Here is a 19,117-nt window from a genome sequence, read left to right on the forward strand (position 1 = left end):
ACTCCGTATTGTTTGCATTCAAAAAAGAAAATATGTAAAAAGTTGAAGAATTACTGTGCTCTTATTGGGTAAACAAAGTCTTTCTAATATCCCTATATAGGCTGCATTTTTGTTTGCATACATTTTTTTATGGAACTGGTGAGTGTTAACGGCTCACAATTACACTTAAGCATTCTAGTGAATAATTTTCTACACTTTAACAGGCATCATTACACTGATGTATAGTTTCGAAGGGTTAGGGTTAACTTTTTTTGAGAGTAACCTTGAAGTTTGTTTACTCGTCTTTATGTTGGCTTTGCATGCAATTGCCTGATATCTTAAATTAGCCTCAGGTCAATTTTGATATTCTTACTTGGTCTGCAGTCGTTTTGGTTGCTTGAATTCACCAGCCGTAATTACTAAAACAAATGCTGTGTAACAAGTGACCCGTGATCAGAATAGGTAGTTGCCTTGCAGCAGCAACACATCCTTTGTTGCCAATTGTGTTACTCAGCAGATGCATTTCCATGATTTAGTTCACAAATGAGCTTTTCTAACCGTCAAGTTGTGTGAGAAACGTTGTGATACTGAAGTTGAAGATGTGTTAGTGTGCACCTTGTGAGGGGATGGTGTCCTCTGAGCAGCAGGGTGTGTTGGTCTGACTGCTGTAGCCGCTGGAGCCTTGCAGCGAGTCCCTGCTGGAGCTGTGGATGTCCAGCTGGAGGCCTCGGGCCAGCGCTCTGGCCAGCTCCTCATGGGCTTCCTTGTCCACCTTTCGGTATCACAACAGGCACAGGAGGTGAATATTGGTTTGACTTGTTTGGATTTTAAGTGATCAGCGTGTCCAGAAGAATTGAAAAAAAAAACATTTTACTCTTTCATACCTTTGGGGATGTTCCTTTGACCCTGTGAGGCTCCTCCCCTAGTGTGGCGACATCAGCGCCCTGATGGCTGCTAGGATCTGTAGTCTCCCTCCTGTCCTTGCTCCTCCTCAGAGTGTTGACCATGGGCTGGTCGTACGGGCCCGGTTTGGCCCAGTCCTACAGAAGAAGACGCAATCCAAAGCAACTCTTGACCACATTTTGGGCAGTTTGTGTTTTGCAGTATCTGATTGGAATTGTCGGTTTTGACATTTTATAGACTAAATGATCAAATACCAAATCTATGGGTGAAGAGAAAGCTAAGAAAAATGCATTTCTTCTTTAAATTAAAACTAAGACTGTATCTTGGAGAGGGATAAATAATAATGTTGTAAAATCAAAGAATTAAAATGTTAATAATATTTTTGGTTCCTTGGTGAAGCTATAGAGAGAATGTTTAGATGGCCTCCATTATAATTATTGTAAAAAGATGTTTTACTAAATTAGGATTTGATTCCATTTCTGTTGTTTGACTTGTGAGTTCATAATAAAGGACTCAAAGACGGCACACATCTTTCAAAACTTTGAAAAAGGTTGCAGCTCTAATCTGAACTGCAGCCAAAGAAGTAAAGAGAGTGCTGCAACAAAACGTTGAGAAGAAAATCAATAGAAAGAAGCAAAGATGAAACTGAAGGAAAAGGGGAAGACGACAGGGAGAAATGCGGATCAAACCTTCCAGGTTGGGACTCTGGATGATGGGATCATTCCAAGCCCTGAAGGGCTTAGAGGTGGGAACTCTCCTGGTTGGCCTGACTGAGACCACGGCCATGTTGGACAAACTGACGAATAGGAGGGCGAGGAGATGGGAGAGATGGTGGTGGAGGAAGAGGAGTAGGTGAAGTATGAGGGGTGGAGGTGGGTATCCTGGGTCTGCAGTACCACTCCGTGCAGACAGAGGGCAGCATGATGGTCAAAGCCGTTTGATAACTGAGGGTGAGTGGGCGAAGGAGAAACAGAAACAAGTGAAAAATTAAAGATGAGGATTTATGACCTGATGTGAAAACAAGGCGCAGGTGGAAAAGTGCTACATGTAGCACAAAGAGGTTTCATCGCTTTTGTATCAGCATCTGCAGCAGCTGAACAAACGTGAATTTGTTCTTCGATTGGAAAGTTTGAAATAAAAAGCTTTCATCAACCATAAAATCTGCTCATTTTTATCACGACAATGTCCATTTTCTTAAAGGACACTCAACCTAAATCTGACAGTAAAATATGCATGATTGAAAGCTACATGTAGCACCGCAAAACAAAAACAGATCAGCGTTTGTGTCAATGGTCCGACTGGTCCACAAACCTAACGCCTGTATGTTTTCACATGTATTTGTTCACCTGTTGCTCCCCATAGCTGGGCTCAGGGTGTGTGGGTGAGGAAGATGAGGAGGCCTCCTCATTGACAGACTGAGACGACAAAGAAGAGACACACCGCCGCAGCAGATGACGCACACAGAAAAAAGCACAAGAAAAGCTGAGGAAGCACGACAAATGTTAGCAGCAAAAGCAACACGGGAATTAATAAGTACACAAATTAATCAGAAATAAGAGGGGGGACAGGACAAAGAAATGTTAAATGAAAAAGAGGAAGGTTCAGTGGAGTGCAAAGCTGAAAGTGATGAACAGACAAAACGAGATCACAATCAAATGTTTCTTTTTTTTTTGTTTAGAAATGTTAAATTAGTATTGCTCAAACAGTCAAATTTCGTGGCCATAAAAAGTATGTCATGATGGGATGAAGCTCATTGTTTAGATTTAAATGAAGGTTTTTGAAAGACGTGATTTCCATTAATGATAAGATGACTATGTTTAACCTAACTACATCATGTTATCATATAAAATGTAGAAGCAATGTCGGAATTTTGCACAACGCTCCAAAACTGCTGCTAAAATTTAGACTGTATTCACAGCGAGGCAAAGCTAAAGTTACATGGAAAGCTTACAGCTTTATTTCAGAACAGAGCTATTAAATCTCCACTGCACATGCATCTCACATACGTTTACGGCTAATTCCTCAGGATGTTTAGGTGTTTTTGCTTACAATTAAGCACAAATCCTACTGAAACCAGAGGAAGATCCAACTCACCGCCAACCTGTTTGATTTGATCAACCAGACGATTGATCAGATCAAAGAAGTCACCAACAAAGACTCTTTGAAAATGTAGAGGATATATATTTTTAATGTATTTAATTCTCTTATGTAATTGATGCTTTCTTTCTTTATTTGTTTTTAATTTTTTTTATTCAGAGTAGCATACTTTTCTTCTCCCTTCTGTCCACACTTTACCCATGAAGTAAAGCTGCAGTGACTCAGCAAACACACAGCTGTTGCTTCATTGGTCTATTGCTAGGAGGCAACCTGGGACCATCAATAGACTTCCTACTTTGAGACAATAGGCATGTTTGAAAAGAGGGCAAATGAGAGTATGAACATATTTTTCTGTTCTGGTGGGCAGTGAGTACATATATCCAACTACTGTTACCTGCAAGCTCTCTGGAGGCATTGGTGAGGGGGATTTGGACTGGAAGGCGTCCTGTGAGATGAAGCCGGAATCATGGGAGGACACCGAAGACAGACGGGCTGGCGTCTGCTGGGGCAGCACCGAAGAGGAAGAGGAGGAGGCCCGGTAACGGAAATGGGAGGTAGGCGAATGGCAGTGTGAGCCGCTGGAGCGAGAGTCACTGCTATTCACGCTGTTCAGACTACTGTGGAACAGAGGAGGAGAGAGAGCATGATGAATGAGGATGACACCTCAATGTATTCAGGAACTGTTTTAGGTTTAATATGTGTAAACATCTGTAACCCAAGGAGATCCACAGTGAGCCATGCTACACCACAGTGAGCTTTCCATGGCTGTTTTTCTGGAGATCTGGATCAGCAAACGACATCAAGACTACAAGGATATAGATGTTCAAGGACCTAAAGTAAAAATGTGGTCAAGATCTGAAGCTCTTCCCTTTCCTATTAACCTTAATCTAACAGGAAACATAATACTTGAAGCAGACCCATTTACTGATTTTTCAGAGTGCATCAATAATGCCTGGATTGCCTTAGTCTTTCTAATAAACCAATGGCTCACACACGAGGAAGTGAATAAAATGTGCAGTTTCACGTTTGCACCACTTAGGGGCAGCAGAAAGTGTAATCTAAATTTTTTTTTAGTTGTTTTGTGCAGATAATGGGCAGTTTGCTGCTGCCCAGAAAACACAATGCAAAATGGACCCACACGACCAAAAAGTAATGGGGGTCCATAGTCTTAGCCACAGTAACAAACCTGCACATGCTGGACTTCCTGGATACTGTGGTGCTCGGTGACGAGGGTGGAGTTTGGTAGGACCAGGTGCAATCTGAGCCCTTTAGGTCTACAATTACCTGGAGAGAAATGAACATAAAACAGTCTTAAGGATAAATGCTCATTTGACAAGGCTTCCCTTAACAGGAAAGACTTTCATTTACAAACTCAAACTGTGAGTCCAGTAGGTTTTATGATGAAATGGGGCTCAGTCTGCTCTTCATTTGGTTACGTCATCGCACGTCTTTTTCACGCTGTCAGTGTCCTATGTGTGATGACCTACTGGTTTCAGATTTAACGTTAAAAAGTTTAAGTGTACTTGAACAATAAAGTGTGATGCTTTAGAAAATAGTTGCATGAATGGGGATCTGCTTTAATAGTTGTAGTATTACACATCGGTGGGCTTACAAAACACCGGGTGACTTCTACCTAAATCAACATACAGTATCAGAAAACTGATTTATCCTCAGCAGGCAGAACGTGTGTCAGAACAAGAGGAAGATGACCATCTGCTACTTGGCCTACAGCTCTGTGAAGCAGGTTTTGGCTGCTAGTAACACGTAGATATTCAAATTTCTCAGTCAATGAACAATTTTCCAGAGCCAAAATGTGATATTCCAGTTGGATTCATTCTGCAACTCACAGTCCAGCAACTCACATTTTGTTCACTGAAACATCTCACATAAAAATGCAGCAAATCTTCACAAGTGAGAAGCTAAAACCAGAAAATGATCTAATTAATTCTATCATTCTGTGCCAGTAGATAAGCTGATGAAATTTCAGCCTTATACACAAACATCTAATAGATTTTCTGTAAAAGTTAATATATTATAATTCACTGTTTCCAGAACAAAGTTTGTTTTACTCACTCTTGAGAGACGACTTATTAAAGCCAATCAGAAAAATCTGAACTGCACTGAAAATGTATTGCAACAGAGCATTTTAAGATGGTAAAGCAAGAAGCAGTTAGAAGAAGTCCAAGAAAAAGAGCAAGGGCAAAGAGAAGAAGTGATAAGAATATAAAAAGATGGAAGTCTGCAAAGACAGGTCGCACAGAAAGCTCTGATAGAATAACTATCAGAGCTTTCTCTGTGGGATACAAATCCTCTTTAATAGTCTAACCTCGTCATCATTGTACCAACAGGAAATAACACAGGTTGGCCTGGTTTAAAAACCTCTAGGAATCACTGAAAAATGCTCGTATCAGAGGAAACTTTGAGATGGGGCGGTGCAGCAGGGTGAACCCTGGTGTTAGACAGCTGTACCTGCTCACTGGAAGCAGGCAGCTTGTGTGGGTCCATGGTCAGTGTCTTCAGGTCGTCTGTCAGAGTCTGGAGGTGAGTGATCTCCCCAAGCATGGACATCTCCTCATCCTGTCAAACAAACAAACATCAGCTGACTCCAGAATTTACTCCACTGCGATGTATCTCGGAGGAGATACAGGAGCTGAGCAGCAGTAGAAACATGCTTTCATTCTTATATTCCAGAAACAGATTTTCTTTTCTAATACTGGACAGCACTCCTGAAACCTCTTAACATTTTATTTATTTTTTTTTGTTTTCCACTTTTTCTTCCCAGTGGTTTGGCTACATAAGCAGTCTCAATGTGTCACTGACCACAACAGGCCGCAGCATGGACACGAAGCAGCAGAAGCGACTCCTCTCCTCCACCAGCGCCCTCCTGACGGCCTGCTTCTCTGTCTCCTCCAGCAGCAGGTACTTATCGCTGACATCCTGCATAGCGCTGTCCAGCTGAGGCTGCAGGTCTCCACGTCCTGAACACAGAAACACACACACAGTTATGATAACAGAAAACTGAAAGACTCACACTGCTCTGCTCTGCTAAGGATGATAAACATGCTCAGAACCAGGCCGCAACCAACTTATTTACATAGTTAACAATTTTCATAATTATCAGTATCAAAGGACACCAAGATGACACCAAAAAATAATTGTCTTACAAAAACATATTATGCAATCCTTGGATTTGAGAAGATTTCACATTTTTGCTTGAAACACTGAAGAATTAAAGTTAAAGATGAGGCTAATTTCCACTCCGCCCATAAGATTCACACACATTTCCAAAGATAACGCCTCAAAAATACTTAGTTTCTTCATTAATAATAAATTAATTAAATACTCATCTATGGGCACACAGAAGAAAACGACATGAAAAGCTGCTTTTAAAAAAAGTTCCAGACATAGACAAAAATCTAAAGTCTCCAAAGTAATTCCATCAAGATGCTTATTTAAGATGCAAAACTGAAGCAGCATAAGATGACATTCAGATGAGTGTTTGTAGTATTAAGACAACTGAATTGAGTTGATCATAATTAAGATGTAGAAAGTCGAGATAGTGAGTGTAAGAAACATAGAGGGGAAATTAAGAGGAGACAGACAGCTTCAGGCAAACCGCAGCCAGATTATGAACTAGCCGTAAGATTCAGTCTCACCAAACAGAACGGGACTTAGACAGAGAACAGTCTGTTCTGAGACTGCAAACACGAGATCGCCTCAAAACAATAGTTAGTCCCCCACAAACCATCAAACCACATTAAAGAATTAACCAAGTTCAGAGGCAGCAATTAGTCAGGCCGTTCCACTGGGAAGCAAACAACTGCTGGTGTCTGATTAAAACACACATTAGATAGTTATTAATAATCTTCATTATTTTTGCTTGCAGAGAAACCACATCTTGAATTGCATCACTTCTATTGTGAAACATCGTCATTTCATAAGAGGACTCTTGAGTTATTGCATCCAGGCAACCAGGATTGCTTTCTAAAAATCAGGTTTTTTGGACACTTTTTTTTTTTATTTTTTTTTTTTAATGTGTTTTCGGTCCATACTTTCTGCAATGAATTCACTAAAGAATTGATTTATAGTCCGAGTGTTACAGGCCTTGATAATCTGATTATTAACTTTAGAGGGTTATTGGAAGTCATATGTTCAGTTTGTACATGTTCTGATTTACTTTTCAGCCTGATTCACCTGCTGACAGGCTGCTGGTGTTCCCTTGATTTACTTTTTAATCCCCTTTTTGATCGTTCTCAAAGTCTGAGACTTGACGTACTGTGGACCTATAAGAAGAGTAGGGGCTGTTGTAAGCTGATGATTTGCAGAGGAAATAACTTTGACATCTGTGTGTCATTAAACTGCAAATTGACCAGTCACAGGTCACAATGTCATTACTGTTTTTTCCCTAAAGCACAAAGAATGCTGATATGTGGTAATAACGTAGGGTTGATCTGTAACAGCCGTGCAATGACTGAAATCCAGCCATCAGTTTGGCTTTGAGCAGACAATGAAGAAAAATTCCATTTTGTGGAGCTCTTATATCCTTGATTCATATATCTCTCCAGCATATCCTGGGTCTGCCCCAAGGCGACCTCCGAAGTGGGGAAAGGTTTGAAAAACCTAAACTGGCTCCTTTTGATGGAGAGGAGTAGCGACTCTACTCTGAGCCCCACCAGGATGACTGAGCTCCTCAGTCTATCCTTAATGTTTAGCCCAAACACCTTTCTGAGAAAGCATGGACACATAGGCCAAACAAACTTGTCATTTTACATTTCCTTTCACTAACACTTGAAAAGTAAAGACAGGATAGGGAAGACTGAAAGCATTAATATTCCAACCAAATGTATTGCTCACACTCTTCATGGTTTTGTTGGCAGTAGGACACGACAGAGTGAAAAACGCCTGTTGCAATTTCCCAGAGCACAAAGTGGCATTCAGTTATGTGTGACCACATCACTTTTAATCCACTAATTTCATTATAATCTGTCGATTGCTGCTTTTTTGCTCTTTCTGTGCTTTGGGTTTTCAGATTTTCCTCTTTAAGGCGATTGTTTAGCAATCCCATCATCTACAGTTGAGGGAAGACATAAACATGCAATTAAAGTTCCTCATTTCTCCAGTGAGACCCACAGCTGGCTTCTGTGGTCAGGCTGATAGATGGGAGAGAGCTCAGTCTCTCTAACTGAACTTTTCCAGGCAGATGCTTCCGTGATAAAGAGACGAAGACTGGCTTCAAGAAAAGGGGAATGCAATTCCCGGTTTCCCACAGAATTCAAGCAATATGATGCCTGGAGTAACATATTGCTTTTTGCGTTTTGTTTGCGCCTCTTTCCCTTTATATTTGTATTCTTTCCATTTTCCTTCTCTCGTCACCTCTGTCTGGTCTATTTTTACAATCTATAATCAATCATAATCACATTCATTATAAGTCAAAACACAAGCCAAAATTTTACTTAACTAAGGTGTCGTCAATGGAGGGGACTAGAGATGGTCTTGCAGTGTCGATGGATAATGTCATAAAGAATAGTCCACTGGTTTATACCCTCTTCAGTGTCTTTCAACAGTGTCAACAGTTTGCACTTCACCTTTTCACTCTTAAACACACAGAAGTTGGATGGGATCTTGCGTGGATCTGTAGCCATTATATCAACTTTGACTCATTGGTTTCCTCTTTTAATTTACCTCTGTCTCACTTTCCTGAGTCCTTCACTCATTCCATTCATTTCATTCCAACAAGAGTTCATCCTCTTATGTTCTTTCTTTGAAACCATGTCCTCTTCCCTTGTGACATTCGAACTAGTGCAAAGGGAGTTTCCTCTCTGCAGTAATAACAGGTCGGGAGGGCTCGAGGACAGAAAGAACTCTACCACATCTGAGGAACCTTTCGGGTCAACTCAAGGTTCTGTTTGTTTTGTTTTAAAGGCTCAATTTAAAGCTGGAAGCCATCCATCCCTCTGTCGGCAGCAACAACAAGCTTTTGATTTGAGTCGTAATAAAACCCATTTCAGTACCATGATTCAGACTGAAATTACTTTGTTTGGTGTTCATTTAGGCTTTTTGAATTTAGAGTTTTATGCCCCTGCTCTGATATCATTTGGTAGCTTTTCCATCATCTTGGAACCACACTTCCGAACAATATGGACCAACACTGCCTCATGCACGGGGATGGCAGTACCGGTCTGGTACTTAGGAGCATGGAGGGACGGATGACCTGATTTGACCCCATCAAGGTCAGGTGCATAGGTATGAATGATGATGTGTATTGGCTCCATTGTGAGGCGTAAAACAACTTGGACAAGTCCACGAGAAAGGCTGAGACTTTTGTTAAGACCGTGAGTTCATCTGGCAGAAATGACAATAGATGTATGTCATCTACATACCAGCGATCCAAGCAGCCAAACAAAAAACGATGACAAGACCCAAAGAGGTGTTGTATATTAGAAAGACAGGAGTCCCCAGGACACAGACTTGTGTAACCCATGTGGAGAGGTAATGGGATGCAGATATTTGTCCTAGATATGACGCCTTAAAAGAACAACCAGCAAGGTATGATTCAAGAGCGTGATTTGGACAAGATGACCATACAAGAGAGTATAGATGGTAGAAACTATGATTTCCTGTGCCAAAAGCTGCAGATAGGTCTAGTGGCATGAAACACGGGGCTAAGCCACATCTGTAGCTACCTTTCGGGCCTCTGTCAGAGAGAGCAGAGACATGTCATTGAGTATTCACTCTTAAATCTGGACTGATTTGGATTTGGATCTGGACTGATTCAAAGAGGTTGTTCTGTGAGAGGAAACCTGAGACCTGATAGAGAACCACCTTGAGGTATGGAGATAACATGCAGAAACTAGCAGATGAGATTTTAAAAAAGGCTTTTCTAAAAGAGGAGTTATCTGACCTTGAATGCAGTTTGAAATTAGCCCATAGCAAATTAAACATTTATTATATGTGTGAATGATGGTAAATGGGCTGGAGGAAGTAGGACATTTCTTATCATCCATCAGTTAGCATATATGCAGGAGCTGACACATGTATGATAAGCTCCATCAGCTGAATTATTTATCAGCGTGGCTCTGTGTAGCCATGAAAGATCCTTGTTTAGTGCGACTGGTCTTTGTTGTGTTCAGGCTGTTGGTTTCGTGAGTCCCACAAACATTTTTCAGCTGACCAAAGTGGGCTGGGTTGAATTTTTAAAAGCACGTTTGACAGAGCAGTGTTTGAGCATTTAGTGTCTTACTCACATTATCTGTTCTCCGTCATATTTGCTATTCTCTCATCTCCTGCTTCTATGTTCTTGCCAAAATGAGTCAGTTAACACTCAGTTTGCATAACCGGCATATTGAAACCACAAGCAGGCCAAACATCAGAGATTGTACTGAAGCATGGCCACTGAGGATGAAGAGATCAGTGGAAAAATCAGAACACCACCAAATGTGTGAGCTTTTCCAGGCAAATACATGTCTGCATCTTGAGAAGAATCACATATAAGAAAGAGAAGAGCAAGAAACTAAAGTGTGTGGCTGGCAGGTGGGTGGGTGTGTACAACAACTTACCAAATACATCAGCTGATCACGATGGGACACCGTAAGCAGGGAAAGAAGTAGTTTGTTGGAAAAGGAAAGGGAAAAAAAACAACGTTTACTCGCATTATATTCACATTTCATCAAGCATTTACAGCCTTTATAACTACTGACTGGATTTTTCATGAATATGACTACTTGTGACTAATAGCTACACACTTCTGTCACTCTGCATCCCTTTGTTACCGTAACATAACTAAATGAACAAACAGAACAGAGAATACACACCTTTCTTGGCTTTCTTCTGCAGCTTTAGAGTGTCTGATGATCTTTTCTTGATTTCTTGTCGGGCTTTCTTATACTCTGCAGAATAACACACACATACACACACACCAATACAATTACAGAGAAGTATGTCATTTCTAACACATACATATAGATGCATTTATTGCTCATAATGTGTATCGCACATAGAATGTGTGCAAATTCATGAAGATAGATACATATTTTTGTGATCGATTCGGTTTTTTATGTATGTATGTTCTTCTGTGTGTATGAAACCTTTGGCATGGTCTTTGTCCAGAGTGTTGGACACTCGTTTCCACTCTTCCATCTGCTCCTGTAGAGGGTTGATCAGACAGTCCAGAAACACCCTGGAAACACAAACATGCTGTTAAAACTGTCCTATTGGAATTGAAAACGAGACAAAAAAAAGCCTCCTTAACACATATTATTTAACATTTACTTTGAGGTTTTGAGTGTTATTAATGGTTAAGATCAGGGTAAGTGTGGCAATAAAAGTGATTGTTCTGGCTTTTTAACAGGCAAGGTGCTTCTTAGAAGGCACAGTTTTAGATCAAAGGCTATTTATCTATTTAATCATGTATTTATTTTGCATATTTCAGCAGCATGACTACAGGAATGTTGGGTTAATTTTTACCTTAAACTGTTTAAAGAATCAATTAGATTCATAACAACACTTTGTTCCAAGGACCTGAAGGAATATTTTCCAATAGTTTTTTTCCATCAATAAGAGTTCCAGCATTGCAGACGGTAGGCTCTGCAAGCTGTTATAAGGTTGTGTTAAGTTGGATTTACATTGGCCGTGTATTTACATGTTAACATGCAGCGTCATGAAACGAGCACGTGTAGAAAATTAAATGGCTCATGTCATGGCACCAAATGTTTTGCTGTCTGGCTAAGGGTAGGTTTGAGGAGTTTAAAAAAAGAACTACTTATTTTTTTCCTAAGTCATTTCCTTCCTCGTGACATTTTCCAATGAGGTCAAGGAAAGGTGGTAGAAGAAATTCCTTGAGACTAAGGAAAAGAAGACCATGCTGTAATGCCAATCTGAAGAGATTTAAATTCAAACTTGTTGTGGGTCTGTAGCACTGAAACGACAGATGTTCAGAAAATACTTCAGAGATCGCACATCTTAAAAAATGTGAAAATATGTTGTTTCACAGAGGCTGCTTTATACACATATTATGCTACTATAATATGTTATATTATCAAATGTGACTTTGTTATCACAAGCTGATCATTTCACGCAGTAAGAAAGGTTCTTAAGCGGAAAAAATACCATCTGACTGGACCAAACTAGTTTTGGCTCTTTAGCCGCCATTTGTTAAGAAAATAACCTTCTGATATGTCTGCGTAGACTTATGTTTGGATGACCCAAAGTGTTTTTTTTTGTTTGTTTTTTTTTCCACTTTGTTTGTTTGATCAGTAAAATATGGGGAAGAAAGATAATAAAAAATAAATAAAAACTGAAAGTTCTTCATATTTGTTGGATGGTGTCCCAAGGGCTGATATAATGTACTACGATCCCTGTCAGGAGTGGACAGTGTTGTATATCCCATCTGGTGTTGTGAACACCCCCGGATCCCCAGAGAGGCGCTGGAGGATGTCACTGGGGTGAAGGTCATCTTAGTATATTTGTACATTGATGTTGATGCATCATACTGTTGAACCAATTTGTTCTCTGTTTGCAGCCTCCATCTTCCTTCCATCATATTTTTGTTCAGCAACTCAGCTGGAGATCTCGTCTTCCCATTTCAACCTGAGTGACACTCTACCTCCAACACTGGGGGAGTTAATGGACTTGTGTAGAGGAAATGAAGATGAGGTAGAAGGAATTGCCATTGAGAAGGTGAGTAAGGAAAAGGAAGAGCTTTTTTAAAGGCTTTTGTGAAAGATGGAAAGCAAGAGGAGGTTGGTAAAAGGATATCAACACAGCAGGAGGGGAAGGAAGGTATGAAGTAGGTAATGAGATGCAGAATTCTTTTTTAGCAAGAAAGATGAAAAACTTAAGAGGGGAGAAAGCAAGATGGAGGAGGAGGAGAAACAGGCTGCCATAAAGCGCTGGGAAGAGATGCTACACCTGTTTACAACACACACACACACACACACACACTACTCACATGGAGAACTGGCGTAGTTTGGCTTCGATACTGCGATGCCTCATGCACATTCTGGTGAGCGCTGAACCAATGTCCCTGGTTCCTCCTGATGACAAACACACACACAAAAACCCACAATCTGTCAGTCAAATCTAAAGCTATAACAGCAAGTAACTAGAGGCTCTTTATACTGTATACAGGGACCATTTTAGGAATACGTTGGGCTATGCTTTTTGACATAAAGCATACTGAAGGTATAAAAGTTCATAAATGCATGTTCATACATACTACTTAAGTTTAATTTTTTATTTCTAATCAAAGTGTTAGGAATTTAAGTCAAATTAAGAATAATGAATGATGCAAACTGAGTATTAGTACGCAGAGTGGGCTTTACTTTAAGCCAGGTTCATACAAAACAGGTTTCATTGTAAACCCATTTTTTCATGTTACAGACAAAGTTTGTAGACAGAGTTTTACAGACAAATGGCCCAGATTGGAGGCTAAATCAGCAGGTCAATCTTCAGTCACCCGTGGGTGTGAAAACAAATCGGACACGTCCCCGTCATCAACTGAATAGATGTTTAGATATATAGCTACACTTTAGAAATTGGCAGGGGACAAACTGCCTTGAGTTACAGCCAATGAGAGTGCAAAAGAGTTGATTCCTCAATAGACCACATACATTAAATAGCCTATTTTTCCTTACACATTCAACAAATCGTTAATGTTTTGTTGCAACCACAGCTCTGGATTTGAGCTAAGAGATTTATGGATATTTGGACTATGAATCAGAGGAGAATTGTCTTTTTCAAAGCACAAGCCATGTTGTTCCAAGCATCTTTGTGAACTTGCCACAGTTCTGTGGATTTAGTCCATCTCACTGGGTTCTGATGCTTCATGTAATCCCACACTGACTCCATGATATCGAGATCAGGACTTTGTGTTTGGGCCAGACCATCTGTTTCAGGAATGCTTGCTCTTATGACCAAAGGTAGTTCTTTCTGAATTTGGGACTGATCAGGCACCTCTCTGGTGGTATTATATCACAAGTATCAATCTAAACAGTAGATGTTTAGATTGATTGCTCAGAAGTCAGAGCATAAGAAGAGCCCTTATAACTTTTTAATCAAACTATAGAAGGCTGGAGAATTTACGGCATTCTCAGCAGCTCTGGAGCTGGGTGCCTTTCAGCATGAGAGTTTTGCTCAAGGACACTCCAGCAGGGTGGAAGTTAACTGTCACACAACGGATTGTCAGTGCAGCAGAAGCTCCACAGGCACCCGCAGGGGCCAGATGGTCGTCATCTCTCTCCCCAGACAGGACACTCCCTCCTGGGGAAAAGTTCGCCTGATCTCAGCCTGTCAGCTTCGAGATCCAACAACAACATCTCAAACACTTACAAACATGCTGCTTATATTCCTACACATGGGAGCAGTGTAGATAACCACATTTATTCTCATACTTTGATATCAGTTGAGAAAAATATTTTTTCGATTCTATATTTTGATTACATTACTCTAGTTCTAATCAACATCTCACATCTTTTTCTGTCTTATAGATATAAATAAAGGTTTCCTTAAAGTTACTCAAATACACAAACGTGTATGTTGGCTGGGGTAGGGTGGGGTGGGGTGGGGTGGTGAGCACTGCAATGCACCACTGACTCCTCTTTCTCTCTTCATCTTTCCCCACATCTTCCTTCCATCCTCTTCCTCTCTTCCCTGTGACACATCTGTCACACCCCGTCTCCATTTCTCTCCTTTGCACTTCAGCCTCTCAAAGCAGCTACTGGGAATGATCATGCTTCAGAGCTCAAAATGACCAGAAAATAAGGAATAAGAGCACTGTTTTGATTGACCGAAGCCTTGATGACCAGCTGTCGAGATTCTAAAATTGTTCTTACTTTGTACTCAGTTTCTGATACACATTGTGTTACAAAACTTTTCAGGTACAACTGCTACGATGTTTCACCAACACGAGACAGCAGCTCGCTAAAAAGCAAATGCCACAAGAGCTCACATTTGTTGGCTTCAGTGATTTACTGACTTTTCATGCATGAGATGAACCAAAGAGATGAACCAAAGGTTCGAGGTGCCATGCCATACACAGGAAGACGGTCACTGATGTTGGAATGTCTTTTCCAGTTTTTTCCACAGAAAGTAGATCAACTACGGCTTGTTTAAAAGGTTGCTAGACTTTTGCTAAATGCTTCCCGAAAGACAAATCAAGCTTGCTAAGTTGGTAGGATGGCAAAATTATTATTATTATATATTTTTTTATTTTTAGACCCAGTCCTATCAAGCATTATTCATAGAGTCAAAAAGGTGTGGGTCCAGTACTTTGGTTAGGAATATATGCATGCAATATTGTATTCACATTAGCTTCTGCTGTATTAAAGGTTAGCAAATGTTGTCATGTTAAACTAACACAGTAAACACAATCATTTTCAGTGTCGGCATGCTGCTGCTCCTAAGAACAGCCTCATGCTGCTGCCTGTATGGCTGTTAACTCTCCTCCCCCCTCAGGAGGCCACACTGTCCTAAATATCCTGCCAGGAGTGAGGGGCTGAATACTACTACTACTCAGTTCAGTTTTCTCAGTAGGACTTTTTGGGGCTTTGTTGTAAATATGAGAGTTTGTCAACCTCAGGGGCTGCACCTAGTACACTATCAATAATTCACAGATGTTTGTGGTCACTGTTTAAGTCCTCTTCCCTTTACTGCTTGTCCTCCTTCACACCATCTCACTCCATCATTCCCCATCCCTCTTAACACATCATCCGCCACTCTCGTCCCAACATTTCTTACACCAAAGATCCCCCTCTGTCCCCTTTTTATGTTGCACTTCATCCTTTTCCTGCCAGCTCTCTTCTCACCTAAAGGCGAGGTGTTGCCTCCTCTCTTCTCACCTAGTCTCCTCCTCTCAGGCTAAATTCCCATCAAACTGGGCAGTGGCAGTACGCTGCAGATAAGATGATTATTTCATGGCCTCATGGCAGCGCTTCAGCTTATTTCATGTTTTTGATTTTGCAGTAGCAAAAAAAACATGCGTGAAACATTTAACAAAAACAGAGTCAAACAGCAGACATCCCAATTAGCTCAGTTCATAAGGTCTGTTTGATTCAAACATGCTAATAAAGTTGTGTCCTTCACATGGGAATTTCATTCACAGGACTTAAGACCCACGATGGGCATTTCACTGAGCACTGTAGCTTTGAAAATAAATCGCTTTAGCAGATCTGCATGATTCAAATGTTTGCCAACAGTGTTGGTTAGTTTCCACAGGAGCTAAAAGTCAACATTTCTAAGCCATTCCTGAGCTCGTATTACTGTGTATCCAGAAGCTCACAAACAGTTCAAGACTGCATTATTAATTCTGTGCAACAGTTATCTTGTTTTTCTTCATTACCTTCAGAAGGCGCAGTGATAATAATTGTAACAATTTCAATTTATGCCAAGACACTTATTGTCTGAACGCACAAGGATCAGATCAGATATTGTGGATATGAAGAACCTTGTAGAACTAGCAAGTTTTTAAAAACATAATCTAAAAGTTAATACACTACCAATGAGGTGACCCCATGTGAAGCTTCTAGCCCCAAGTCTGGAAACATAAAGGCTTAAAATGAGCACAAATGCAGTGTGGACCAAAGCTAAAGTAATCATTCTACCAGAAAGTGGAGTAAAAATAATATGATCCAGTCCATGTGCCAAGAAACTGCCTAGATCAGTCTTCAAACACATGAAACTGTTATTTCAGTTGAATTTGACTCTTACGTTTTTCAAGAGTTGAGCCATTTGAAACATTAAAGTAGAGGTTGCACAAGTGGAGTGAACGTCTGGCCTGCAGTCAATAAATAAGTTCCTGTCAATTGCAGCTGATTGACCCAACCACAGACCTCTCCCACCAGGCCTGTCTGTCCGTGTGCAGCACTAAGAACCAGTTGACCCAATTCAGTGGGACAGAGCAGCGTCTCTGTCTGACTTGCAGGCACAGATCTCTCTGATCTCATCTGCAGCTGCAGGCAGGATGGCCCGAGACTCCACAGCTACTCATCTGCATGCGAGACCAGAGACAACCCATTCAAACTTTCAGAGGAAGTCCTGGTCACGTCAGGATGAGGAGGTGAGTAGTTCAAAGACCAACAAAGTGTGAAAAAGAGACAGTTCAGAGCTGAAGCAGAGTAACATCAAGCTACATTATTCCAGGAGACAAGCTGAGCTCAACACTGAAGAGTCACCACAAATGTCCTTCAAAACATCTTTTTAAACCATCCAAGAAACACTGGAAGTGTAAGCCTCTGTCTTCATTGGATAAGTGATGTTAAATGAAACTAATCTACTGAGTAGAGAGTACTTTGAAAGTTTTTAATGAAATATCTAATCAGAATTTCAGAATCGCTGCACCGACAAAATCAAGCTCGAGCACCGAGCACTTTTTTTTTTTCTATCAAATCAATTTTTTACTGAATGAAAGAAGCCTTGGACTAAATTTTACAGCCGAAACTGTCAGTCTGTAAGTAGAAAACTATGACTGAGATCATCAATTATCTGATTAAAGCAACAAAATTACATATATTGGCAGCAATTTGATAGCATCCATCAAATCTAAAACATTCCAACCAATGTGAATATGGACCGAGCTTGGATTCCCATTATCTCTCTGTCTCTATTCAAGTCCATCTTTATCTAAAGACCGGCAGCTGCCATTATTCAGCGCTAAACATGTGTTCAAACAAAAAAAGACATTTAACCAGTGAATGGTTTCCATTAAGATAAGGTTAATGGAAAAGCAAAATGTGAGAAGAAACAAAAAAATTGGTATTTTTAACGGCTGATGGATGTAGGACATATTTTATTCACAAGTCATTTCTACCTCTATTTCTAAAATATGCATTGACAGTTGATGCCTACTCACATGAGAGCATTTTCATGGCAAACAACCACCACTCTGTTCTAATATTGCTGTACCATGTAACGTACTGCTCGATTGTAGTGTATTTACCTCAAAAAGTACATCTTTAGCAGTTTGAAACACCCATCTCTATAAATATAGATATTTTAGCTACTATAGATAATTTTCATTGATAGAACGTAACCAAATACATTGACTACACCCATGTAGAGTTCAGAACCTCTTATTGAAATTCGATTAAGAGCTCAATACTGTACACATGGTCAAAGATTAACAGTCATTTTCAGTCTTCATAACTTCTCCTTTTTCCTTTCATCCCATGAAACTTTGGGGAAAAAACTCACATTTCAGCTTGAGTGGAAACATTTAAAGCCTGCACCGATATCTATTTGACTCAGTTTGTACTTTTATTTACGGCTTATAATTCTCAAAATGAAAAATCCCAAGCATCACTGGGCTTCTGGTAAAATTAGAGTTACAAACTTCCTGTGAAGTTTCTTGTGACAAAATCCAGCAGACCGTGACAGGATGTAACCTTAATTTCAAATACGTGCAAGTCCTGACCGATTTTTCAGAGACGGCGGCCTCGCTGTCGAGTGCATGTCTCGGTTCTCGAGAGCGAATGGTGTGGTGTGTCAGCATGGTGTTGCAGTGAACAGTAGGTGACCTGGAATCTAAGACAAGAATTTAAACCGGTCTACCTCCTTCCGACTGGGATGTGAACTCAGCCATCACATTCCCACAGGAGCTGCTGGTGGAACTGGGCTGAAGAACTGGAGCAGCTGAAGCTGCACACACGCTGCAGCCCAGCGCGACAGGCAGTAAATCACTGTCCCGTACTATCAGGCTATATTTCTTGTCTTGTTGCTATAGGGAGGCTCAAGCTGGTGAGCTATTTTTGAGCACTGGAGCATGAGGAAAAAAAAAGATGACAGAAGGAGTGGAGAACAAAAGAGATGTACTCTTAAAAAGGAGGAAGAACACAGGAAAGAAGGGTAGATTTAAGTAAAAAGAATATCTTAAAATATTTTAATTAAATCTGTACTTAACTCATTTGGAGAAAGCAACCTTTTTATACCTTATATGTGTTTTCGCTTCCACATTATCTGTTGACTGTAGCAGCTCTAACAGGAATGCTAATTAATCATCCATTTTTTTTTGGTACTTAGTTTGGGACACAATACAAATGATAATTTATGTGAGCAAATGCCCGTATTTGAGTTTATCATAACTTCATAAATGATTATGTGACCTTATAAGAAAAGTTAGAAACAAATAAATTACAGCAAGAAAAATAAA

At 40.3% G+C, this 19,117-nt stretch overlaps 1 protein-coding gene across 3 annotated transcripts in view; it reads right to left on the reverse strand.

The window, feature by feature from the left end:
- The window catches only part of LOC140274961 (protein MTSS 1-like), a 58,187-nt gene that overhangs the window by 4,486 nt on the left and 34,584 nt on the right, over positions 1 to 19,117 (reverse strand). Inside the window, exons 4-14 of one of the 3 annotated variants that reach the window (XM_072370344.1) lie at positions 12,926 to 13,010; positions 11,064 to 11,155; positions 10,791 to 10,865; positions 10,536 to 10,547; positions 5,800 to 5,957; positions 5,449 to 5,556; positions 4,166 to 4,263; positions 3,374 to 3,593; positions 1,572 to 1,826; positions 864 to 1,019; positions 595 to 751 (exon numbers count right to left, since the gene is read on the reverse strand). In XM_072370344.1, coding sequence (XP_072226445.1) covers positions 595 to 751; positions 864 to 1,019; positions 1,572 to 1,826; positions 3,374 to 3,593; positions 4,166 to 4,263; positions 5,449 to 5,556; positions 5,800 to 5,957; positions 10,536 to 10,547; positions 10,791 to 10,865; positions 11,064 to 11,155; positions 12,926 to 13,010 — 1,416 coding nt within the window. Of the gene's footprint in view, positions 1 to 594; positions 752 to 863; positions 1,020 to 1,571; positions 1,827 to 3,373; positions 3,597 to 4,165; positions 4,264 to 5,448; positions 5,557 to 5,799; positions 5,958 to 10,535; positions 10,548 to 10,790; positions 10,866 to 11,063; positions 11,156 to 12,925; positions 13,011 to 19,117 lie in introns of all 3 variants that reach the window. The other 2 variants (XM_072370343.1, XM_072370345.1) reach the window with 2 other exon arrangements.

Source organism: Leuresthes tenuis, unplaced genomic scaffold (genome assembly GCF_036924035.1).
Source record: "Leuresthes tenuis unplaced genomic scaffold, fLeuTen1.0.hap1 SCAF_18, whole genome shotgun sequence".
In the NCBI taxonomy this organism is placed as follows: Eukaryota; Metazoa; Chordata; class Actinopteri; order Atheriniformes; family Atherinopsidae; genus Leuresthes; species Leuresthes tenuis.